Source organism: Tenrec ecaudatus, chromosome 1 (assembly GCF_050624435.1).
Source record: "Tenrec ecaudatus isolate mTenEca1 chromosome 1, mTenEca1.hap1, whole genome shotgun sequence".
Classification (NCBI taxonomy): domain Eukaryota; kingdom Metazoa; phylum Chordata; class Mammalia; order Afrosoricida; family Tenrecidae; genus Tenrec; species Tenrec ecaudatus.
In genome coordinates, this window is record NC_134530.1 from 169,333,703 (window position 1) to 169,357,778 (window position 24,076).

Here is a 24,076-nt window from a genome sequence, read left to right on the forward strand (position 1 = left end):
TAGCCTCAAGGTCAGGAGTTGGAAACCCCCAGCCACTCCTCAGGAAAAAAACACTTTCTACTTCCGTTAAGAGTTCAAGTCTCAGGAAACTGCAGGGCAGTTTTACCCTATTCTACAGGGTCACTATAAGTCAGAGTGTACTGGATGGGAGTGAGTTTGGAGTATTCGTTAATCTCGTAAGTAATCTCATTCAAGCTTTATAAGGACATCTATGAGGTAGCATTTTCTTGTTTGCTTTCATTCCCGTTTTATAAATTAAAACATTTTCTGAAAATGATATCATTAAAAACAGGGAACTGGCTCTCAGAACTGAAGCTAATTCACTCTTCATAACATGGAACTTGTTATGAGTGACTCAGCCAGAGAGGGCTGATGGCGGTGTGCAGATTCAGAATCATTTTTCATGCTCTTGAACTAAGGATCGTAGGTTTCCTAGAGTGGGAAGACCAGCTCTCCTTTCTCTGATCTGAGAAATAATTGTCTGCTGTCCATTATTTCTCCTCCCATTTTCCCTTTATCCCTTCACATTGTCACTCCAACTTCTGTTCCTCCCTCGATTTAACTATCCCTCCTCTGTTTTTTTCCAACTAGAGATATCTCTACAAGTGGCATCACTACCTGAACATTCATCACTCCTCTATGCATATAGACCTAGGACTGAACTGTAGCAGTCCTAGCAATACAGAGGCTCACTGACTCTTCTTTCAAGGGCAGTTTTTATTTTCGCTGATAAGGGTCCATTTATTTTTTTATTCACTTTTTATCGTGAATTAGGTGAAGGTTTACAGAGCAGGCAATAGTTTGAACTTCCACAATTCATACACATTCTGATTCAATGTATCTACTGAAATTCCTTCAATATTACCACATATTAAACATCTGTATGAAAGAGTTTTATATTATGCCAGGTTGGCACAATAAACTAACTCGATCCACCCCTTGCCAACCTGGCACCTGTACACAATTCTTTAGCTTCACAATTGCAATTAAGTAGCACCTTCATCTTAACCCTATAATCCTGGGATTTTCCCCCCCACCTATGAAAGTTTGTAAGCCAACTACTTCATGCCTTTATCTCCCCCCATTTTGGGTATCTAATTCATATACTACCCACTCACATCAACCCAGTTCTCTGAGAAGACAATCATATTTTTCAACATGAAGAGTCTTCATATCAGTTGGAACCTTGTGAAGTCCGCATCCATAAGCAAAGTCAAATCTGGACAGGCCATCCATAGAATCAGCAACAATATGCACCAGTTCACAGGCTCAAAAATCTCCCAGCTAGTCGGGTTCTGGTCAACTCAGTGTGGGCTGCCTCACTCAGCCTCCACAGGGTGTCCACTGGTCGCCTTGCCTTTAGACCATGGGCTCTCACCAATACTCAACAAGCGTAGCTCCCTGAAGCTAGGTCAGGAACCTTAGACAAGTCAACCCGCTCTCATCTTTTATTCCCTGTAAACCAAGTCCACAGGTGTCAGTGGCCAAACAACCCGCCCCTTTATTGCTGCATTTCTCCCACTTCCACTCAAGTAGATCCAGGTGGTTACCTATCAAGCATTTCAGCCTGCTGACAGGCTCCCTTTACCATTCAGTCCCAGAGAGGAGTTTTCTTCGTGGTTCCAGATTTTTTTTCCCAGCTTCTGCTAAAGACCACTGGTTCCTGAGTACTCCAAATCACTGGGTGGGGCATATCTTTGCAAAGTTTTTTTACAGACATGGCCTAAACCCATCTAAAGATCAAATTTTAATGGTTGAAGCAAGTGGACTCAAAAACTTTCTATTTTCCTACTTCCCATATTTTCCCCAGAAAAACAACTGAGTAAATAGTGTAGCTTTATCTGACCTCTGGCTAGACAAAGAAGAAAAACTTCTATGAGGGAGAGGTCAAACAAACATCTATCTTATGATTTGTTTCTCCAGTACCCTACTCCCAAGGTACTATAATGCACGAGAGTTTTATATAAACGTTAACTGTGCATCAAGAAAATATCCCAACCCAGTGCTGCCCAAGCCCACAAGTCCAACAATAACCCATATATCCAACACCAATCCACAGAGTCCTCCTCCATCTCACAAAGAAGATACAATGATGCCGACTGCAGGGAGAAAGCTGAGTCAGTGAATATGTAAACATCTCAGCGCTGGCAGGGGTTTCCACATGGTCGCTCCAGCACCCAGGGCTGCATCGGGGTAGATTCATGTGGCTTCTCCTTGGGAATGTCTTGCAAGAAGGCAGCCTTGCAGGCTGCAGCAGAGAACTGTTAAGGCAGTTGCACCCTGGTGCGACCATCACAAAGCAAGAGACCAGAGAACTTGAAAGGTGAGGCTCACATAGCCATTTATCCCTCCACCCTTCAATTAATCCCACATGTGTTTATCGGCCAGGTTGGCACAATAAACTAACTCAACATCCTCCCTGTGACTCCTGTTTTCATTCCTCCTTACCTAAACCCTCTAAGCTTTGTCCTTGGGCAAATGCTTCTCTTTGGATCTAAAGTGGATGATTATTCTAACAACCGGACAGCTACACTGTTTCTACCAGTCTCTATCCTACCCAACCAGTAAACCTGGTTTGTTTGTTTCTTTTAGTTTGAATTCTGTTCCACATTTTTCTCCTCTTGTGTCCAGGACTTCCTACAGTGATCCTTTTTCAGAGCAGTTGGTAGCAGGGCCTGGATTAGATCTTGTTCTTCTGATCTCAGACTTCTTGAGACTGAGTGTCATGTGGCTGATGCATCAGTCCATGGGACTGATTCTTTCCACGGATCATTGATTTTTGTCACACTCTATTATTTACTGTGCTCCTAGATTTGGCACAATATAAACCTATAAGGAATTGGTATCTCATAAGGAAACTGGTATCATTCATTATGTAAGTCAGCTTGGAGACTTAAATGGAAATGGAAGGGAAAGTCTTTAGTTGCTTGGCATTATTCCTTCATATTGGAACCTACTGACCATGTTCAGGTGAAAAACAATTGGGCGGATCTGGCTTTTAGTGAAGATCGGAAGCACCTGTTTATGATGTAGCTTCACAGTGAGTTTAGTAGTTTTGGCTGTTAAACCATTTCACATGTTTTTTACTCATAATCAAGGAACAGTGTGAGTGGTGTCAGGTAAGTTTCGGGCTGCTTACTTCAAGATACACAGTTAAAAACCCACTGGAAGTTCCAAAAAAGGAAGATAAAAGCTGTCTGCTGCTACATGGGAAAACTTTTCTGAATGTCGGGCAGCTCCCTGTCAATGTACTGCTGTAACCATTGTTGGATGATCTTCAGCAAAATTTTACTTGCATGTGCTATGAATGATACTTTGAGCATTCTATTGAGTTTTGTTTCTTTGGAATGGGTACAAATATAGATCTCTTCCTGTCAGGCTGTCCTTCAAATTTCCTGGCATAGATGAATGAGAGCTTCCAGTGCTTCATGAGCTTGTTGAGATATTTCCATTGATTGTCTGTTAGTTCCTAGAGCTTTGTATTTGGTTCTTGCTCATATGCCACTTTTGAAATGGTTGAATGTCAACTAGTTCTTTTGGGTACAGTGACTCTGTGTATTCTTTCCATCTTCTTGTGATGCATCCCGTATTGTTCAATATTTTGCCTATCAATCTTTCAATATTGCAACTTGAGGCTTGACTGGTTTAAGATTTTCCAGGTTACGAGATGCTGTGTGCGTTCTTCCTTTTTGACTTTCCTACTCCAGATTCTTGCACATCTCACACTATTTTACTTTGCCTTACCAAACTGCCCTGAAAACTTTCTGTTCAACTCTTTGCCTTCTTATTTCTTCCAGGCACCATAGCTATTTTACTATTAAGAACAAGTTTCAGAGCCTCTTCTGACATCCACTTTGATCTTTTCTTTCTTACCTGTCTTTTTAATGATGATTTGATTTCTTCATATATGATGTTTTGATGTCATCCCACAGGTTCCAACATTTAGTGTTCAATGCAGCAAATGTGTTCATAAGATGCTCTCAAAATTCAGGTGGGAGAGACTCAAGGTCATATTTTGGCTCGTGTAGGCTTGTTTTCACTTTCCCCAGTTGCAACTTGAACTTACATATGGATGGTCTGCTCCACAGTCTGCCCCTGGCCTAGTTTTAGTGGTGATCCTGAGCTTCCCCACTGTTTCTTCCTACAGATGTAATCAATTTGATTTCTATGTATTCCAACTGAAGAATTCATGTGTAGAGCTGCCGTATGGATTGTTGAAAAGGATATTTGCTATGAAGACATAGTTGGTCTTCCACAGTTCTGTCATGCGATATTAAACTTAATTTCTATCACCAAGACCATGTTTTCCAACTATGGTTCCCTTTTCTTTGTTTCCAACATCTGCGTTCCATTGAACAATAATTATCAAGGCATCTGGATTGTTTGTTTGATCCATTTCAGAGTGAAGATATTGGTAGAGCCCTTCAATTCCTTTATCATTAGCTTTGGTGGTTGGCACATAAATTTGGATAATAGTTGTATTAATTAGCTTTCCTTGACGGCAGATAGCTATAATCCTTTCACAGATAGCACTGTATTTCAAGCTAGATCTTGAAAAGTCCTTTTTTGAAGATGAATGCCCAGCTGTTCCTCTTGATTATTTCATTCCCAGCCTAGTAAACCATATCTTTTCTCATTCAAAATGGCCATTTCAATTTGCTAATAACTATGATGTCTATTTTATGTGTTCTATTCAATTTTTTACTTATAATTTTCCTAGATTCATATTTTGTCTGAATTCATTCTTCATATGAACATATTAAAATCACAATTATTGATTAATTAAAGCTGTTAATGATGGGCTTTGCTCCATCACTATGTGCAATTCTACTTTGAGAAAGCAGTTCTTTTTCAGTCTCTTTTGAGTAGCAACTGACCTGCTGGGCTCATCTGCTGGCCCAAACTTCAACAATGTTCTTTTTATTTTTATGAAACTTTAGTATCTCACACTGTTTTGATTCTGTCCACAAGGTTTTCATAAGTGGACAACCTATTCCCACTTTGTAGTGTTTTGATTATCTGGAAACTGTGCTGAGACCTGTTCCCTTTGGGTGACCCTGCTGGCATTTGAACTATCTGTGACATAGCTTCCAGCATCACAACAACACACAAGCCACCACAGTAAGACAAACTGACAGAGGTACATTGAGACAGTACTAATTTATTCAGCTTCACAGATACCTTCTTTGAGCTCCTATTGGACAGATTCCAGGTAAGGCCACTAACTGAAAACCTCTTCCTCCAGATCACGAGAGCTAAACAGCCACCAGTGTACCTGGGTAGAAATCTACTTACTTTACTCGTAGAAATCTGCTTACTCTACTGGTGGGCTTTAAATACAGGGGAGGGAGCGGTTCCTTTACAGGTCCAGGAGCATACTAATCTTACACTTGTAACAATACATGGCCACAGTTTCCTTCCAGAGGTAGGTGATAACAGTGTCCTTCATGAGGCCATGGAGCTTCTTTCCCGGAATAACATGAGTAGAACTACTCAGAAGGAAATATAACAGTTCAAAGAGAAAAAGAATATGCGAAATATGGAACAATAGACCAAAATGTAAGAAAAATATACATTAAACTTTATGATTAATTGTAAATTAATACATACATTTTATCATTTCATAGTTCAATCGTGTCAAGCAGTAGTGTACAATTGCTACCATAATCAGTTTTCAAACATTCGTTTCCTTCCTGGACTCCTTGGTATCATCTCTATTTTAGCTCCCATCATCCTCACCATACCACTACCCCCTGAACCCTAATTCTACTTGGTGCCTCTAGAGCAGTTGTTCTCAACCTGCCTAGTGCCACAACCCTTTCATACAGTTCATCATATTGTGGTGAGCCCCAAACCATAAAATTATTTTCATTGCTACTTCATAACGGTCATGCTGCTACTGTTATGAATCCAATGACCCACAGGCTGAGAACGACTGCTCTACAGTTTCATAAATCCTGGGCTTCATCTACTGAAAAACACATAACACAACTTTGAAGGTAACCACCAATGACACCTCTGAGAAAAGCCCTAATATGAACAAGCAATAAACAAATCAAAACAAAAATACCAAAAATGTTGAAACCAGATCAGATCCAGAGCACATCAGAGGGAGAAAAATAATTTTTAATCTATTTCCGGGTTCAGTTAACATTTAACATTTATAGCCTTACATTCTGTTGATAGAAGAAAGGCGTAACCTCAACAGCCACAACATAAGAAGCCAACTGTGAGTGTCTCCCCATTGCCAAGACAACTGACATACTTTCCAAGTCACCTGCAGACCCAAGGAAGAAAGATGGGGAGGCTTCTTCTGGGTGTTTTGTTCTTCTTGGTTCTCACAGAAGGCACGACACATTCAGGTAGGTACTTGGGAATCAATGTTCTCCAAGTCACAAGGGAATTGTATACACCACATTTTGTTGCTGCTTCTGCTGCTGCTGTTTTGGGGGGCTGTGAGATTGAATGATACTATTTAGGTTTTCTACTGCTAGTATATATACAAAGTTACCTCAAAGCTCAGAAGCTTATAATGATAAATATTTACTACCTCCTACTTACAGTGTGTCAGAAATCAAAGAGTAGCTTATCTGTGTGACTCCAGCTCTAAATTACTCCTGAGATTGATGTCAAACAAACTGGAGAAGTCTTATCTACTGGCTCATCAAAGGATCCACTTTGAAGCTCTCTTAGGAACCTACTGGCAGGACTCAGATTGTCATAAACTATTGAACTGAGGTTCTGTCTTGGTCCCCAGAGGTTTCCCTTAGTTCCTTGCCACAGGGACCTTTCCACGGGGCAGCACACAATATAGCAACTTGCTCCCTCCACGCAGAGTGACCCAGCTTAAAGAGAGAAAGAATCCAACGTAAAAGTCACAGTCTTTTTATAACCTAATCTCAGAAAGATTAGGTTATAAAAACCCAATTCACCAAAAGAGAGCCAGTCAATCTTCATAGGGAAATAAATTATATTTGGACATATTTTTAACGTCGTCACTGATGGTGGTGAGTCAGGATGTGCGTGGCATTAGGCAGCCTCCTGAGAGGATGAAGGGGAATCTGTGTGGAACCTGTATAAAAATGCTGTTACCGCTCATGGGAGAGACTGAAGGATGGAGAGTTTTTGCTAGAAAGAGAGAAGTTAGCACAGAGGCTGGAGTATTTGTTTGGTTGCTTCTCAAGGCCTTAATCCGGGCCACAAGAAAGAAAGTTAGAAATCTTAGAAGGAGCTCAGATTGAAATTTAGAAAACTAGTTTCTCCCAGTTAATTTAATGATCTTTGTGAAGTTGTTGAACTTCTCTGAACTTCTGTTTCATCTTAAAAATGAGAATGACAGCATCTCTCTTTTGTTTATTTATTTTTAGCATCTATATTTTAAATGGTTATGAGGAAGATTTGGTGAAATTGATTACAGAAAAAGTGCACTTATGGTCTGTCAAATATTATAAAAGTTGTTTTCTTAAAAAACACATTTTTGGCAATACACCAACCCTTCATTCCCCATTTTTTCTTATTATCGAAACTAAAGGAAACCTCATTTCAAGTGTGACAGGCCCATTTCTCTACCACACCACTGTCACTAGGAAGTTGCTTAACATCCTGTTCTATGGCTAGACATATGGTTTTGTTTTGGTCCAGGTTTGGATACTGACACAATTACAAATAATACTTAGGAAATAATTTGATGACAGGGTGAAATGCATGATTTATTTTCCCATCTTTCTAATGCATGTTGTACTGACCAAAGTTCTTTCAAAGTCTTTACAATTTTCCTAGTCCCCTCTCCGTAGGAGTTCTGTTCCTATTCTTTGTCTGGGATTGCTTGAAAAACCCTGGTATCTAAAGAAATAGTAATTCATGCTGCTCTTCCATTTCATGCTATTAAACAAGATGAACTCCCTTCAAGACTCCATTAGGCTTCTAGACTACGTCTCCCTTGTTCAAGTATTCATTATTCTTTGATTTCCAGTTTTGTTCAACTTGTATTCCTCAGCAAATAAAAAAAACAAAGTTGACCTTATAAGGCCACATGTTTTCTTGTGGATCTTAGAAGGAAATAGTAATTCCGTGATCATGATGCCATTGCTTTGAGAGACAAGCAGTCAAAGATTGAGCCTGAACTAGCCAAACATAGGTGATAAAAAGGAGTGGAAACCAGAAGGAGGCCACATTAAAGCTTTGAATCATGTGGTTTGCACACTATTCACCAGCCATGCGAGTTGGTGGTGACCCATTATAGCCAAGCCATAATTCAAAAAGAACCATTTGAATTAAATGGAACTCCAGCCACTGGTGTTCCATAATCTGACCCATGAAGAAGGTAGAAACCAAATGCTACATGCTCCAGCTAATCCATATTCAGTGAGGTAGCCGTGCTTTATTTTCTTTAACTGGAGTTTGCTGATCTATTGGAGTAGAATCTCTTGTGACTATAGGGAGTGTTGCTGCCTTATCTAATGCTGCTATAACACAAATGAGTGGTTTTCAATAACAGAGTTTCATTTCCTCAAAGTTCTGGAGGCTAGAAATCCAAATCAGAATCTTGGCCATATCAAATTTTCCCTTGGTAGTCCACACATTTCATGATTGCATTTGTCTTCCCCAGCATATGCTTGTTGCTGTGCATATAATCCGGTTTGTTTATAACTCCAAAGTGATTTATTATGTTAATGAGGCCATAGGAGTATAGTGTACAGTCTATACTCCTATGGCCTCATTAACAAAGTAAATAAATGTTATTATATTCACTGGTGCGGGACTAGAATTCTTATGCATATTTTGCAAGTTAATGTATAATAAAAATAATAACACAATTTGTAGTTGAATTGATTCCAGCCCACGGTGGGCCGTGTGGGTCAGCGGTGAGTGGTGTTCCCTAGGGCTTGCATGACTGTCCTCTCAGCGGTCCTGTGCCTAGCCACTTGTGTACCCAGGGACTCCAACAGGTGATAGAGGGCATCTTAGAGTTTTCTTTTTGACAGGACAGCTCGGCCAAATTCTGCCTTTCAGACACTAACATTTTGCATATACAGCTGCTGAGAGAATGTTCTTACAGACCCTTTAGAGAATCCAGTGTGCTGTAGATGCCCTGTCTCAGGAAACAGCAAAGGTTGCATTGTGAGAGCAAAGCCAAAAGAAAGTTGACCAAATTTTTGTCACATTTTCTCTTCTCCACAGACCTCGGAGGGAAGGTGTTTATTTTTCCTCAAGAATCGAATACAGCCTATGTGTCCCTGATCCCCAAAATAAAAGAGCCACTGAAGAGCTTCACATTGTGCATGAAGGGCTTCACAGACCTCACGCGGCCGTACAGCCTCTTCTCATACAACACCCCGTCCCAGGACAACGAGCTGCTTCTCTTTGTGGACAGAATGGGAGAGTATGGTCTCTATCTTGGGAATGCTGGAGCCATTTTCATGGGCCCCCCGACATCTTTTGGTCCAATCCATCTCTGCGTCAGCTGGGAGTCTGTCTCTGGGATTGCTGAACTCTGGGTGAATGGAAAGCCGTTGGGGAGGAAGGGAGTGAGGAAGGGGTACACTTTGGGGGCAGAGGCAAAGATTATCCTGGGACAAGAGCAGGATTCCTATGGAGGAGGATTTGATGCAAAACAATCCTTTGTTGGCGAGATATGGGATGTTTCTTTGTGGGACTATGTGCTGCCCCTAAATAACATGTGTGACTCATTTCACGGTGGCAACGTGATTGATTGGCAAGACCTGAATTATGTAGATGGTGGTTATGTGGTGATTAAGAGCAAAATATGGCTTTGAGACTTGCTTTCTTCTGTCATGATTTGTTTATTGATATTCACTCATAAATTCCCTTTGAAATCGAATACATTGGCTTAATATTTTTCTGTTAAGATGGTGTAAACTATATAAAGAATGCATGGATAGGTAAGTCGTGAACATCCATTCCTTATTGTTACAAAAATCAGGTCAGGCAAGTTGTACAGCATTCTCTACAGTATTGAACTATAGGGACTCAAAACACACTGTTTTCGGTATCAGGTTCCAATCTTCTAGAGATTTCCACAGCAGTGAGTAGATCATATGCAGATTTTTGTACTCAGACTCAGCAGTCTATAAAAATGGCATGGCTACTTGGGGAGCTTTGAAAGAATGAACTACTATATCGTGAGCAAAATCCCCGCAGAGAGTTCCAAAATGAGAGCTTTCAAAACCTCCCCTTGCTTGTTATCACAAATAAGAATATTTGTAAGAATATTTCTCTTATATTTGACTCTAAGAAGAGACTCAGGAACCCCAGATAACAGCAAAGGTACGGCTCACTGGAGACTCCTCTTCACATCACGGTCAGGCAGGCAATGTGTCCCATAACATGTACCCCCTTTCTGATCCATCAGGGATTCCTCAATACATTGTTGGACATCCACTTTCCATGCATCTTCAGGAGGGGACGTTTAGGCCTGGCCTTACTGAGGAGTAGAATGATGGGTAGGACATACAGATTGATCTCTTTCTAAAATGCTTTATGGATTGAAAGATATTTGGCAAGTTCTGCCTGCTTTCTTTTCTCCAGGCTAACTCTGAAATTTCTACAACTTTCTTACAAATAAAGATAACTCTCCTTAAGAAAAGCAGTAGCACTGGGAGAGCGAAAAGACTCCCAGAATCTTGTTTATACAAATGTTTAAATTTAGGATTAGAACTAGGCACCCAACTATTCATAGAAATTAAGCTCATCAATGTACTGATGAAGTGGTGAAAGGAAAGAAATGGGAATCAATCGCATTCTACACCAGGAAGAATGAACATCAGCGGACTGATGTCTAGATCTGAGATAGCAAGGTTAGTGGGGGTGTGGGATTAATACATTTAATTCCAAGGACTTTCAGATAGCCCTATGCTAGTGAATATGGTTTAGCACATGTGTTTCTTTATAGGGAGCATATAGAAGCCCCCACCCCAAAGTCAGTTGCTGGATGAGGCCGTGTTATTTCCTAACTCTGGGCCATATGGACAGTCAAGATTCACTGAATGGACAGTTCTAATGGGAGGCGAAACAAAATCGCAAAGAATACATTTCATGGATCTTCAAGCCATGTGAAAATCTCGAGAGTCAATAAACTTTCTTTTGGAATGGCAGGGGTGTGTTACGCTTGTCACCGCTCAAAGCAGAAAGATGTGATACGTGAAGACGGTCGTTTCAACTGTGTTCCCAACACAGTCAGGGCATCCACCAATGCTTTCTGAGGTTTTAAAACTCAGAATATATCTGACATTGAGATTGTTCTTTCAACCTACCACTTCAAATACGAAGCCCAATGTTTTATCATCAAAAACTGATAACACCCGGGCCCCTTGCTTATGATTCAAATGGTAAACTGTCCATCGTGTCAGCAGCATTTGGTCATTTCCCTGGTGGGGTGTAACCTATGATGTTAGTGAAAGATACAGCTTTTGTTTTTTTCTTTTGGTCATTGTTAAACCAGCCTCTAACAATATCATGGGGTTCGTAGGTACAATTACATGGCTATAATACATAAAGATTCTAGTAAAATCGTGGAAAGAAGAGTAAAGGAGTTAAATAAAGCATGTTCACCCCAGCCCCTCTTGGTGGTCCACGTGGAGGTGGAAGACAAGAGGAGGAGAGTTCGAGTATATTTCTAACCAAGCTTATAGGTCACCAGATTTTAACATTGATAAAGCGGGACACCAGCGGGATACCATTGATGAAACTCAGATCCTGGCGAAATGGCAGCCGAAAACCATAAACCTTCGCTTGTCGTGCATTCTTTCCAAAAATCGGGACTTTTTTAAAATGCCACGGGACGCCGGAAAAATTGCTAAAAATCGGCACTGTCCCTCCAAAAGCAGGACGTCTAGTTGTACAATAGGAATACGCATAACAGGAAGGGTCTGAGCTAAGGGCGTACCTGCAATAGGAAGGGGAGGTAATAGGGGTACACACGTGATAAGATGACCCAACCTTAGATTCAAGATGGCGAGCTTACCTGGGTCCTCCTAGTGTTGGCTTGACCTATTCTGAGCTCTCTTCCAGGAAAGCAATCCACTCTCCTTATCGGCAGGCAGTGGACCCCACCTATGGTGGGATGGACAATAGTGTCTGATTGCTATGGATGACTGATGCCCTCAGGGAGAGAATTGCTAAGCGATGAATGTCTACCAATGCTAGCAAGCAGCAGACAACCTGGGGAAAAACCTTTCTGTATCCACAGGTCATCTTTAAAAAAACACAAATCAAAGGAACTCTGGTGGTGGTGGTGGTGCATCCTTACCACCAAATTTGAAGCTTTCGTTATATAAAATAGACAAATGCTATGATCAACACTTAAAAAAACCATTGCTTTGTAATTTCAGTGAAAGTTTACAGCAAATTGATTTTCCATTCAACTATTCATACTCATTTTGTTTGGTGACACTGATTGCAGTGCTCACAATGTTACATCACTTTTCCCACTTCCTTCCGGTAGTCACCATTTCCATTTATCTCTCTGTTCTACTCCATACTGCTTTCTGAGCGCTATCCCTTGGAAAATGATGTCAATTTGATATGGCCAGACTTTTTAAACTTAAAAAAAATATGCAGACTATGAGAAACCCTATATCCAGCTCCCAAACGTCCTACGACGGAGGCTTTTTGCCAAGAGCACGGTAGAGGGCATCCTTGACTTCCTTGTTCCTCAGCGTATACACAATAGGATTAAGGAGTGGAGTGAAGACTGTATAGGTCACTGAGATCAGTTGGTCCTGATCCTTTGTGTTCTCTGATTTGGGCTTGAGGTAGGCAATGGAGGCACAGCCATAGTGGACAATGACCACTGTGAGGTGGGAGGCACAGGTGGCAAAGGCCTTCTTCCGGTCCTCAGCTGAGGCAATCTTGAGGATGGTGGAGATGATGAGGATGTACGAAATGAAGACCAAGCCCATAGGCACCACAATAACCAGTGAGCTGACAATAAAATTTATGATATCATGTAGAGTGGTGTCCTCGCAGGAGAGTTTCATTACTGGGCGGATGTCACAGAAATAATGTGCCACCTCTCTATCACAGAAGGGCAGCCTGAACACAGAAGAGATCTGAATTATGGCCACAAGCAGTCCAATACCGCAGGCACCGCACACCAGCTGGGCACACACCCTCCTGCTCATGATGACCATGTACCGCAACGGGTTGCAAATTGCCACATAGCGGTCATACCCCATTGCCGTGAGCAGAAAGCAATTGTTGATGGCCAAAGTGATGAAGAAGAACATCTGGGTGGCACAACCAGCCAAAGAAATGGGTTGGCTTGGGCCTATGAGGCTGGAAAGCATGCGTGGTACAATGACCAGTGTGTACATGGTCTCGGAAACAGACAGCACACTCAGGAAGAAGTACATGGGCGTGTGGAGGTGGCGATCGATGCTGATGATGGTCACGATGATCACATTTCCAGCCAGCGTTAAAAGGTACAAGGCAAGAAATACCACAAAAAGCGTCCCCTTGTGTTCATGGAAGCTGGAGAAACCCTGAAAAACCAAGTCACTCGCCAATGTGTAGTTTCCTCTCTTCATCGAGCAAATTTCATATGTGAAAGATGGAGACAGTTGGAACCCTTTACTCTCAGTATTCTGTGCAGGAGAGTTCTAGGAGAGCGAGGCAATGAAGATGATCCTGCTGCTGCTAGAATTGCGAGGACACGTGTTCACTGATAAGTAAAAGAAAACACAATTGGAAAATGATTTCAAGCATAGACATTTATGCTTGAAAGGGTATGAAAAAATGGGAATGGGATAGGGTAGAAGGAAGGGTGCTTGGACCAAGTTAGGAACAGTTTTCTGGCAAATTAGGACATTACTGTGAGGGGAAAATTGAGACTAAAGAAGTGGGGAGTGCATATTGAAACTTGAAAGGAATTTCCTCTTACAGCCCCAGATTTGTTTTAGACTTAATACATATTTGTCAACCCTGCTGTAATTGTGATCACTTAAAGATCTTTTTCCCTGGGTTGTCAAAGAAGACAATGTTCTGCATCAAACAGACAGCAATTGTTTGCCTTCTTCCTGTTCCTACTAGCCTATATATCTTGCCTGGAACTTTTTTTTATGATCTCTAGCAGATGAAAATCTGACCATCCCTGGCACCACTATAACCTACTTTGAAAAATATAGCAAAATAACAACCACAGCATTTAAAAACTAGGTGTACCCCTCACTTTCTTCAGCACCTGACTCCTCCCCTCTTCCCCAGGAAATGTTTTAAACCTATTGTAACCAAAATGTTACCTATCAATCCAAACCCTAAAGTGTAGTCCAAGTATTAGTATTTATCAGTAACTTGTTCTCTTAAATGATGTGCAGATTCCTGCATTTCAAAACATTCTCTAACTTGAGCTTAGATGTAAATTTTCACGTTATCTCATTACTAGACTCTGAACTCTTTTTTTCCTTCAGAATGCTCAATAGGGTATCTTTTGGGAAACAATTTTGTATACCTCACCTTCTCTCTCCTGAGAGTTATTGGGATAAGAATGCTCTGATCCCCATAGGGACTTTAACAATCAAAACAATTACTAATCTATTTTTGCTTTAACACATATTATTAATACCATAAGACTCTTATACAATAAGTAACTCAGATTTAAGATTATGTTACAAATTTAAGACTGAAAACTAATAGGTTAAGTGGTTTGTCCAAATTAATAAGTCATAGACTCAGTATTTTAACCCCAAGACAAATGTCATTTGTCCGACATCACAGCTGCCTGAGACATACCAGGACTACCAAACAAACAAGAAACATATCTTTAAAAGGTTACTTAAAAGAACCAGTGTATTTTCCTAAATTTGAATATGATATTATGCTGGGGAAACAAATTTATTTTTAGTATCTGATAAGTAGATGACACTGTTAGCATGTCTATGATAACCAGTGTGGACTCCCTTGGCATAATATATCCTCTTCCAGTTATTTTATTTTAAGGAAATAATCAGAGATACATGTTAAATACATTTGTGTGTGTACTATGAATGACATTACAAGAGCTATCTAACCACCTGGACACATGCTTTGTGCTGTTATTTGTAATGGTGACTGATGCCTGGAAGCAATGCACATTATTAAGGGAAAGACTAGGTTACGACATATCCATCTGATGTGAACTATACAATGATTTTAAATAGAAAAAGTGCTAAATGATATAGAAAAATATGACAGCTCCGGTAGATAGGTAATTTTCCTTGGAAATGTGGGGATGGAACACTGCCCTTCACCTTCACGACTTCTGTTTAACTATGATCCATTATGCATTACCAAACCAGATAAACATGGATCTGAGCAACCTCCATGGCACCTGATAACAACAAACAAGATAAAACCCAGCCTTTACATAAATAAGAAATCAATTCCATCTACACTAAGAAGAATGGAAAACAAAACGCCTCCGTCATTGGAAGGATTGAACTGAGCTTGTGTAACTCTGCCCTCCGGTCTCCCATCTTCTCCTCACAGGACATTTATGACCTGTCTTCACAGCAAAGACCTGCTGAAAGTGTTCACACATGTGGAGTAAAACTGAAACAAAAATGGCTGTCTCCTGTGGGACACGTGTCAAAGGGGAAAGGAACACTTTATATTATTTTTTATTTCTCTGGATTCGAGATCATCATATAATGGCCCCCCTCCTTTAGAAAAAAATTAAATTTCTTCTAAAATACACTTTTTTTGTGTGCCAAAATTTCACCATCGGTGCTGGGCAAGGGTTAGCTTTTTTTCATTTTATTATTCAAGTGTCTCCAATTGATAGCAAACTTGAAAAGCATTTGGTAATTTTGAATCTTTTACATATTACTAACTCATAATAGGATTTAGACTTAGGAGGTAATTTTAAAAGCACAGAATTTCTCAAAAACAGTCCTCCAAATTCTGTTTCAGTGTTTCCAATCATTAGGAATTCAGTATCTTATAAGATTGAATCCATCTTAAAAAATACTACATTTACTGAAAACTAAGATTTTTTAAATTATGAAAGTAATACATGCTCATGAAGAAAAATACATATAGTTGTATATAAATAAATGTTAGCTATTTCTACCTCTCCTCTGTATTTTATTTTGTTTACTTTTAGCCAGAAATATTCTATGCACAGCCATACATATTTCCATATATTGTGCTATTTTGCTTCACATACTAATAGAACCGAATAAACTTCACATACTAAACGATTACTGGTTTTCCTTTCATTTAACATTCCATCTTGCACACATTCTGCAATAGTACTGTAAATCTATCTCAGTCTTTTCAATTCCAACAGAGCATACTATTCCATTACATAGATGTACTATCATCCATTCCCATTTTGAAAAGCTTTAGTTCTTAGAGAATGCTACTTTCTGTTGAATCAATATCTATCTCCCTCTAACTCACCACCCTCCACATTATTCCACTTTCTACTTCTTCTTCAACATGATAGTATTTCAGATATTTGAAGATAATTATCATGTCTCTACTAAATTTCATGTCTTTGAATTCATTACCACAGCAAGAGGAGCATGCAGGAAAACAGGATTAATGGAGATGAAAAGCATTCTCATCAACCAAATACTAAAACCATGGGGTGAGGATGGTAGGATTTGGGGGTATTGAACAGGGCTACCAATTTCATTTACTTCTGTGACTAGCCACTCCCTTCCTCTGACCTTGGCAGGTGGAAGAAGAAAGCAGCATTTCCCACATAGTAGTCTTTAACGGGCATCAAGAGAATGAGTCTATTTGGATGGAGCAAATAACCCTGTATGCAAAAAGCAGAAGAAATTAAAACTTCAAAAGCAAGGAGAATTTAGTCATCTCCAATACCAGAGCGAGACATTCAAACAATGGCTTTTCATCTTGAATGTAAGGGCATCGGATTTTGGGGCCCAGGAAATGACCCAGAGAAAAACACAGTCTCTTAAATTCCAGATTTCAGCAGCTTTGGGTGTTTCTGTTCCCCAAAGAAGAGCCAATCCCTATGCCACACGTCTCCAGAGACCTTCCTTTTGAGAAGCCTGAAGAAAGGGAGGTAGAGTCTAAGAGTTGGTCTCAAGGGCTTCATTAAGAACTTGGATAACAAATGGAGAGATGCTTGGATTTATCTGCTAACTATTAGGGGTTTCACAAACTAGCAATGCATTGAATTTTAGTCCAGTAAACCTCACAAAGGGATAACCACCTGAAGCAGTGGTTCTCAGCCTATGAGTTGTGACCCTTTCAGGGGTCAAATGACCTCTCACAGGGGCCACCTAAGACCATCAGAAAACACACATTTCCAAAGGTCTAGGAACCGAGACACCGCTCCTCTATCCATCTCCAGGTGCGTCTACCCAAATTTAGATACTCCCACATACAAGTACCCTGTGTGAAGACCCATGCCACACTATGCTTCAAGACAAAATTTCATTGATTTGTCATTAGAAATAAATATTTCACAATATATAATTACATATTGTTCTTGTGATTAATCACTATGCTTTAATTATGTTAAATTTCTTAAAAACATTTTATTAGGGGCTCATACAACTCTTATCACAATCCATGAATATACATACATCAATTGTATAAAGCACATCTGTACAATCTTTGCCCTAATCATTTTCTTTCAATTTTTAACAATGAAAATACATCCTGCATATCAGATATTTACATTATGATTTATAACAGTAGCAACATTACATTTATGAAGTAGCAACGAAAGTAATTTTATGTTTTGGGGGGGTCATCACAACATGAGGAACTGTATTAAAGGGTCGCAACATTAGGAAAGTTGAGAACCACTGTCCTAAAGGAATGCCAGTCAATTTCAGGACAAACAGAGGCTTTTAGGTGCCAGGGAGAACCCTGTCCAAACTCAACCTATAATAAGTATCCTTCAATTTCACGGGGTATTCATGTCGACTTCAATTTTACATTTGAGGAGATCGATCTCTCATGCTTAGTGGGGGCAGAAGACCCTTTCAAACCCTTTCTTCATGCTCCCTTCAGTTTCTTCTCTCTCCTCCTTCCTTCTTCTCTCTCTCTCTCTCAGAAAAAACAATAGTTCAGTCATCACGCTTGCTTGTGTAGCTATCAGAGATATTTGAGGAGTAACATCTCTACCCTGAAAATGGGCATTACTCTAAGGATCTTCAACGCAACCTAAGATTTTTCTTTTGAAAATAATCTTATTTTACCCAGTAACAAAAGCAATGTACAAACGAACCCGCTTTCATCCAATTGATTCTAACTGAGTAACCATGTTTAGGGTTTCTGAGATTGTAGATCTTTATGGGAGCAAACAACCTCATCTTCTTCCCACAGAAGTTGCTTGCTGGTTTGAACAGTCCACCTATACTTAGCTGCTGAGAACCTAACCCACAGCATCTTCAAGAATCCTTACAAAATATTGCAGGTTAACACTTAATATAAAAAAGGAAAAGTAAGTTCATACAAATACCCCTTTATTTCCAGCTGGGGTCAACTGTTAACATTTTGCTGAATAACATTGCAATATTGTCTTTCCATTTATATGTGTGCATGGGCTTATACAAACACACTATGGTCATGGTCCCAGAAGGCAGGTGAATGAAGACTCCCTCTTCTTCAACCAAGTAAATGGGGTCAAGGGAGTCTACAGAATTTGGCAGCCTGAGTAATTCCAGCTCCATTTATATTTATTTACTTAGCTATTATATGATATTTTCAGATAAGTTTGTATTTAAATGATCTTATAATAGTAGAATTAAAAAACATATCCTTCTCACATTTTACATATTCTCAAGAGGCTGGCAGGACATAAGTCATAAAAGAAAATATTCCGTGATACTAATTACTTTAGGAATTAATTAAGGAATATGTCCTTGGGCATTGTTTTTTTAAATATAAATACAAGGATAAGATTGGCTGTTCAATCAAGACTAGAAATGAAATATTAAATATAAAGAATTGTATGTCATGTCTCTGGGACTCATTCATCTAGAGATAGAGACTTTAAAAAAAAGAAATAACTGGAAAGGGAAGTGAAGAAATACAAAGCAAGGGAAGAATGATTTACAGGCTGTAGTATCTTGATGAAAATAAGCAATAAGTTAATTACTATTCCTCTCTCTTAAAAACATTTATTGAAGATCGAAGCATGCCCTGTACTGTGATAAGTGCCAATTAAAGAACAGAAAATCAAATACATATTCATTTACTTCAGTAAGTACATAATAAGTAGACAGACACCCTGACAAAAAAGCTGAAATTTTCATATTATTATCCATCCTATGCTATGCAAGAATGGAATGTGGGAACCACAAGGAACCATCTGATATGAATTTGACATATTGCTTAGATGCATCAGAAAGCAAGAGCCATATAGGGATAACAGGCTGAGTACATTAAAAAAAATCAAACTCACTGCCATTGAGTTGATTTCACCTCACACAAACCCTGTAGGGCAGAGTAAAACTGTCCATGTGGATTTCTGAGGCTGTACATGTTTAGGAGAGCAGAAGGTTCATCTTTGGACAGTGGGGTGGGTGGGTGGTGGTTTCTAACTACTGTCCTTGTGGTTAGCAGCTAGTCACTTAGTGACCCATTATTCCAACAGGGGCCACTATTAAAAAGTAAATTAGCATTCTGAGTCATCTTGTGAGTTTTATTGCTATCTCAGAGACTGGCCACGTCTAGAGACTTTATCGTGGAAAGTTGGGGCGTGCACAATTGAGACAGATTCTGCATTACATGGCAGAGCCAAGATTTTCAAATTTACAGATTTATCGAGCTGTTGTTGATTCTTCTCCATCTTGATAACTCTGTAGCATTTGGCACTGTTAGTTGTCATCCATCCTGATATTTTCTTTGACTTTATTTTTGGGAGACTTTTATCTCAGGTGTTTCAAGAGGAGCTTCAAGTGTTCTGTTCAAATTCATATACACTCATATGTGTATAAGAAAGAACTTTATATAAAGAGTAATTGTACATTAAGAAAACATGCCAGCCCAGTCCAGATCAAGGCCATAAGTCTGATATTAGCTCACATGTCTGATACCAATCTATAAATTACTCTTCAGACTCACGAAACACATGAAATGATACTGAATGCAGGAAGATCACAGGTCAGTGGCTGGGAAGTCTTGTGGTTCCAGTGGCATTGAAAGCATCTCAGTGCTGGCAGGGGTCTCCACATGGCTCCTCCAGCTCAGGGCTCTAGCGTAGCTCCATGTGTCTTGTCAGCTGCAATGTCTCCCAGGGAGTAAGCCTGTGGCCCGCCTCCAGTGAGCTATTTATCTCCTTAACACCTCCAAATGAGGTCATCAAGGTGCAACCTGATTGACAAGCTAACCCCCATCCCTTCACTCATAAGTTTCAAACTGACAACAGATTATGTAACTGTCACAGGTTCAACCCACGATATGGTGTGTACCAGTCAATCTCTTGTAAATTTAATGAATTTGGTGAGTTAGTGAATTTGGGGTTGTTAAAAGAATTACATCATTGTGGTAATTTTCCTATATGAGATTAATTTAAATATAGAGATTAACCACTCTTTCACTTTACCTGCGACTATGATTAATGTTCTGTCTAGCACCTGTTATACTGTGGTCTGTTCTTGTTCATCTATTTTGTTCATTTTGTTTTGTTTTGTTGTCCCACCTTGGGCTGCATTGTCCTCATGGACACATTTCGGGTACTTAATAAATATTTGATAAAGGAATATATAAACACAAGAGTCTCCAGTTTAGTCTTTCATTCCTTCCTCCATCATAAATCTCTAGGTGAAAATCGATAAAATAAAAAGCTTCATGATTTAGTTCTGAATTTGTAGCACATTAGATATATAGTGTCCAAGCCAGACTCTGGGTTTCTGATTTAATTCCTAAACTGAAGGAAATAAAATGATCCTTAAGATAATTTTATTATAAAATTATGTTACATATTTCTCTACTTTTGAGACTTATGATAAAACCCTATCCAAAACTGAAATCACCCTCTCTCTGACAAGCCACTTCCAATATCATCAATCTTACCATCCTCTCAGCATCTTGTTTTCAATTTTTCCCCCTCTCAACTTCCACCTTCAAATTCATCACCACCTCTGTTGTGTTTTCTTTTCCCCTGTGCCAGCTCTGAGGCAGAGTCACAGAAGTCGAGGTTTCGCTATCTCTTGCACTGTCAATCTACCTGGCTGAGTGAAAGAACGAAAGGCTCATCAACCAGGCAGCGGGACTCACCACTGCTCTTAAGGATCACCCCAGGGACACATTGTCCAAGTAACTGAACTTATCTTCCTGAACTACAATCCTAAATGCTAAAAAAATAATGCATGGATGTTACACCTGCCTAGGATCAGTATCTCTGAGCCCCAAGTTCCCATTTTCCATAAGCACATGATATAAACATGAAATAATTTAATTTTTTCCAGTAGCTCCTACTACTGTGCTCACAACCTTTGGGGCAGCATTCTGAAGGACACCTTAGATCATAACCTTTTAACCACTTCATGTTACTAAAAGAGGCTTATTGGACTATTAAATGCAATTCTTTTCCCTCAACATTTAATTTTATATTCTATTTAAAAGTCTTTCCTATGTCAGCATCTCCAGCATACCACCTGTCCTAAACCTATTTTATTTTCAAGCCCCAATGGTGGGATATTTGCTGAGTACTGGACAGGGATGGCCACACCATCCACACCTCTTTCTCTTGCCAGCATTAGTCCTTTACTTCTGGAAGAAGAGTGAAGAGAGACCAAGAAGGCAAAAGAATTGTCTGTGGTGTGTTGGCAGTTTCTGCATTCGCCGTAGCTGCAGTTCCTTGGTATACACATCATCCCATTAGCAAAGGCCATGCAGTGGTGTCGCCATTGGTTTAGCATTAACCGATGGTTGTTCCCACTTTTCTGATATTCCATTGTAGACCTTATTGGAGTACCTTTCTGTGGTCTTCAGTGGAACCCATGTCCTTGTCATCTGCATACCTCCAGGAATGATTTGCTCATCTAAGGCTTACTCCATTTTTTTATTCATTTAAAATTCAACCTGCAATCTGTGGTCTTTGTTATTGGAGGACCCGTCATCCCGAGTGGTAATTTGGGGGTAGGGAGCGGTATATTCAGGAAGGAACAAGGAATTCTATGCTACAACAGTTACGTGTTTGGCTGCTCATTGAAAGGTTGGTAGTTTGAGCCCACCCGGAAGTTCCATGACAGAAATACTTGGAAAGCTCCTCCCATGTAATTGTAGGCTATATAGTCCTGGGGGCCCCTGGGTGGGTGCTATAGGACATTTCTACTCTGTTACATGGGGTTTGTGTGAGTCAATAATCAATAGCACCCAACAATAACAACAAGCCAAGAGGTACTTGCTTAGTCTGGCTGTATGAAACAGTGGCATTACAACCTTTGCTCAGCTGCATCACATCTTGTCTTCTCTACAAGCTCCAGCAACATATCATGCTCTGCTAGTATAACACCTTATAAACCTGAAAGCATAATGTGATCAAAGCTCCAAGCAAATGTTGTGGGGAAAGTCTTAGGATACCAGATTGAGAGCCCTGCTTCCCCATGTTTAAGCACCTGTCCGTTCACATCTCCCAGGCTCAAAGTCTGGTTATTCCACTCACTAGTCTTGGCAAATGACTTATGTGGCTGATGAGAAACAAGGATGCCAGTTGTATTACTTTCATAGGGTTTTTGTAAAATTCAATAAGACAGAATGCAGTGCCTGATATATAGAAGAAAACAACCAAACCTCACTGCCATAAGTTGATTCTGCCACATAGAAACCCTGCTGGATAGAGTAGAACTGCCCCCGTGGGCTTCCAACCTGTACATCTTTATGGGAGCAGAGGCTGTCATCTGTCTCCCCTGGGGTCAAATGGTTGACCTTGTGGTTAGCAGCCCAATGTGTAACCCACCATTCCACCAGAGCGTCTCCTTATCAGAAGTAGGGTAAGGGCTAAGTAAGCAGTCCTCCAAAGTCAAACCCACTACCGCTGGGCCTATTCCAACCCAGAGCAACCCTCTAAGACAAAGGAGAGCTACTCCCTGGAGTTTCTGAACTGTGAATCTTGATGGGAACAGGCAAGTTCATCTTTCTCCAGGGGAGTGACTGGTGTGTTGGAACCATTGACCTTGTGCTAAATAAATGTTATCAGTTATCCTTGTTATGGCTAATCATTATTTTATTGGGCACATCTCAGTTTCTCTTTGATTATTTCTAACTGTAGAAATCAATTTTTGAAAACCTCAAATGTGCTTAGGAGCTACTTTCTTATTTACTTCCTTATTATCCCTCCCCATCCTCAGTATATTATTATACACATAACTGAAAAGCGCAAATTCATTACCATCTAGTCAACTCTGCTTCACAGATATCTCAAGTGTTACATAGTAGAAAAGTTTCACAGGGTTTTCTTGATTGTAATTTTTATACAAACAGTTTGTGAGGCCATTGTTCCACACACGAGGCCCTGGTGGCATGATGGTTACACACTGGACAGCTAACTGCAAGGCCAGCAGTTCTAAACCACCACCAAAGGGGAAAAACAAGGATTTCTATTCCCATAAAGAGTTATAGTCAAAGAAACTCACAGAGGAAGTTTCACCCCATTCTAAAGGGTTGCTATGAGTCAGGGTTGCTATGAATCAGGGTTGCTATGAATCAGATTCAACTCTATGGCAGTGAATTTGGTTTTATCTTAATTTTGCTGCACAGAGCTGCTGGGTGAATTTGAACCAGTAACCTTTAGGCTAGCATTCAATTGAAAACTGCTTGTGTCACCTAAAGACTTGTTGTGCACTTATAGCAATTATCCAGCATGGCAAGAAATACACTATAATATAGCTGATGCAAGATTTGTTCTGAAGTGAGAAATTAGCCATTGGGTGAGGAGGCTTCCCAAATTCTGTTAACATTTCACCACATGTCCCATGAACTTTTCGAAGCCCCCTCATGGTGTAGGCACACTGAGCAGTGACGGCATTATATTGTGGAGGTTAGTTCCTGCACAGTTGTCTCCAGCAGGTTAACCTTTTTACTGCCAAGGACCAGCCTGTGGACACAAATGGCACTTACTAGCTCAGTGGAACACGGCACAATGATC

At 40.0% G+C, this 24,076-nt stretch overlaps 2 protein-coding genes across 2 annotated transcripts; one reads left to right on the plus strand and one right to left on the minus strand.

The window, feature by feature from the left end:
- The first annotated feature begins 6,298 nt into the window (after positions 1–6,298).
- LOC142438404 (mucosal pentraxin-like) lies at positions 6,299–9,776 on the plus strand. Its single transcript, XM_075540784.1, has 2 exons — positions 6,299–6,362; positions 9,181–9,776. The coding sequence occupies exons 1-2, from the start codon at positions 6,299–6,301 to the stop codon at positions 9,774–9,776; spliced, it is 660 nt and encodes a 219-aa protein (XP_075396899.1).
- Positions 9,777–12,614: 2,838 nt separating this feature from the next.
- LOC142437140 (olfactory receptor 10J1-like) lies at positions 12,615–13,547 on the minus strand. The gene has a single exon (XM_075540426.1). It carries the CDS (start codon positions 13,545–13,547, stop codon positions 12,615–12,617), a length of 933 nt encoding a protein of 310 aa, XP_075396541.1.
- Positions 13,548–24,076: the final 10,529 nt, after the last annotated feature.

Bases quoted from the DNA above. Each gene is read 5' to 3' on its own strand.
- LOC142438404 (XM_075540784.1), top strand. From the start codon at position 6,299: ATGGGGAGGCTTCTTCTGGGTGTTTTGTTCTTCTTGGTTCTCACAGAA. The intron at 6,363-9,180 runs GTAGGTACTTGG...TCTTCTCCACAG, and splicing joins AGAAGGCACGACACATTCAG to ACCTCGGAGGGAAGGTGTTT.
- LOC142437140 (XM_075540426.1), bottom strand. From the start codon at position 13,547: ATGAAGAGAGGAAACTACACATTGGCGAGTGACTTGGTTTTTCAGGGT.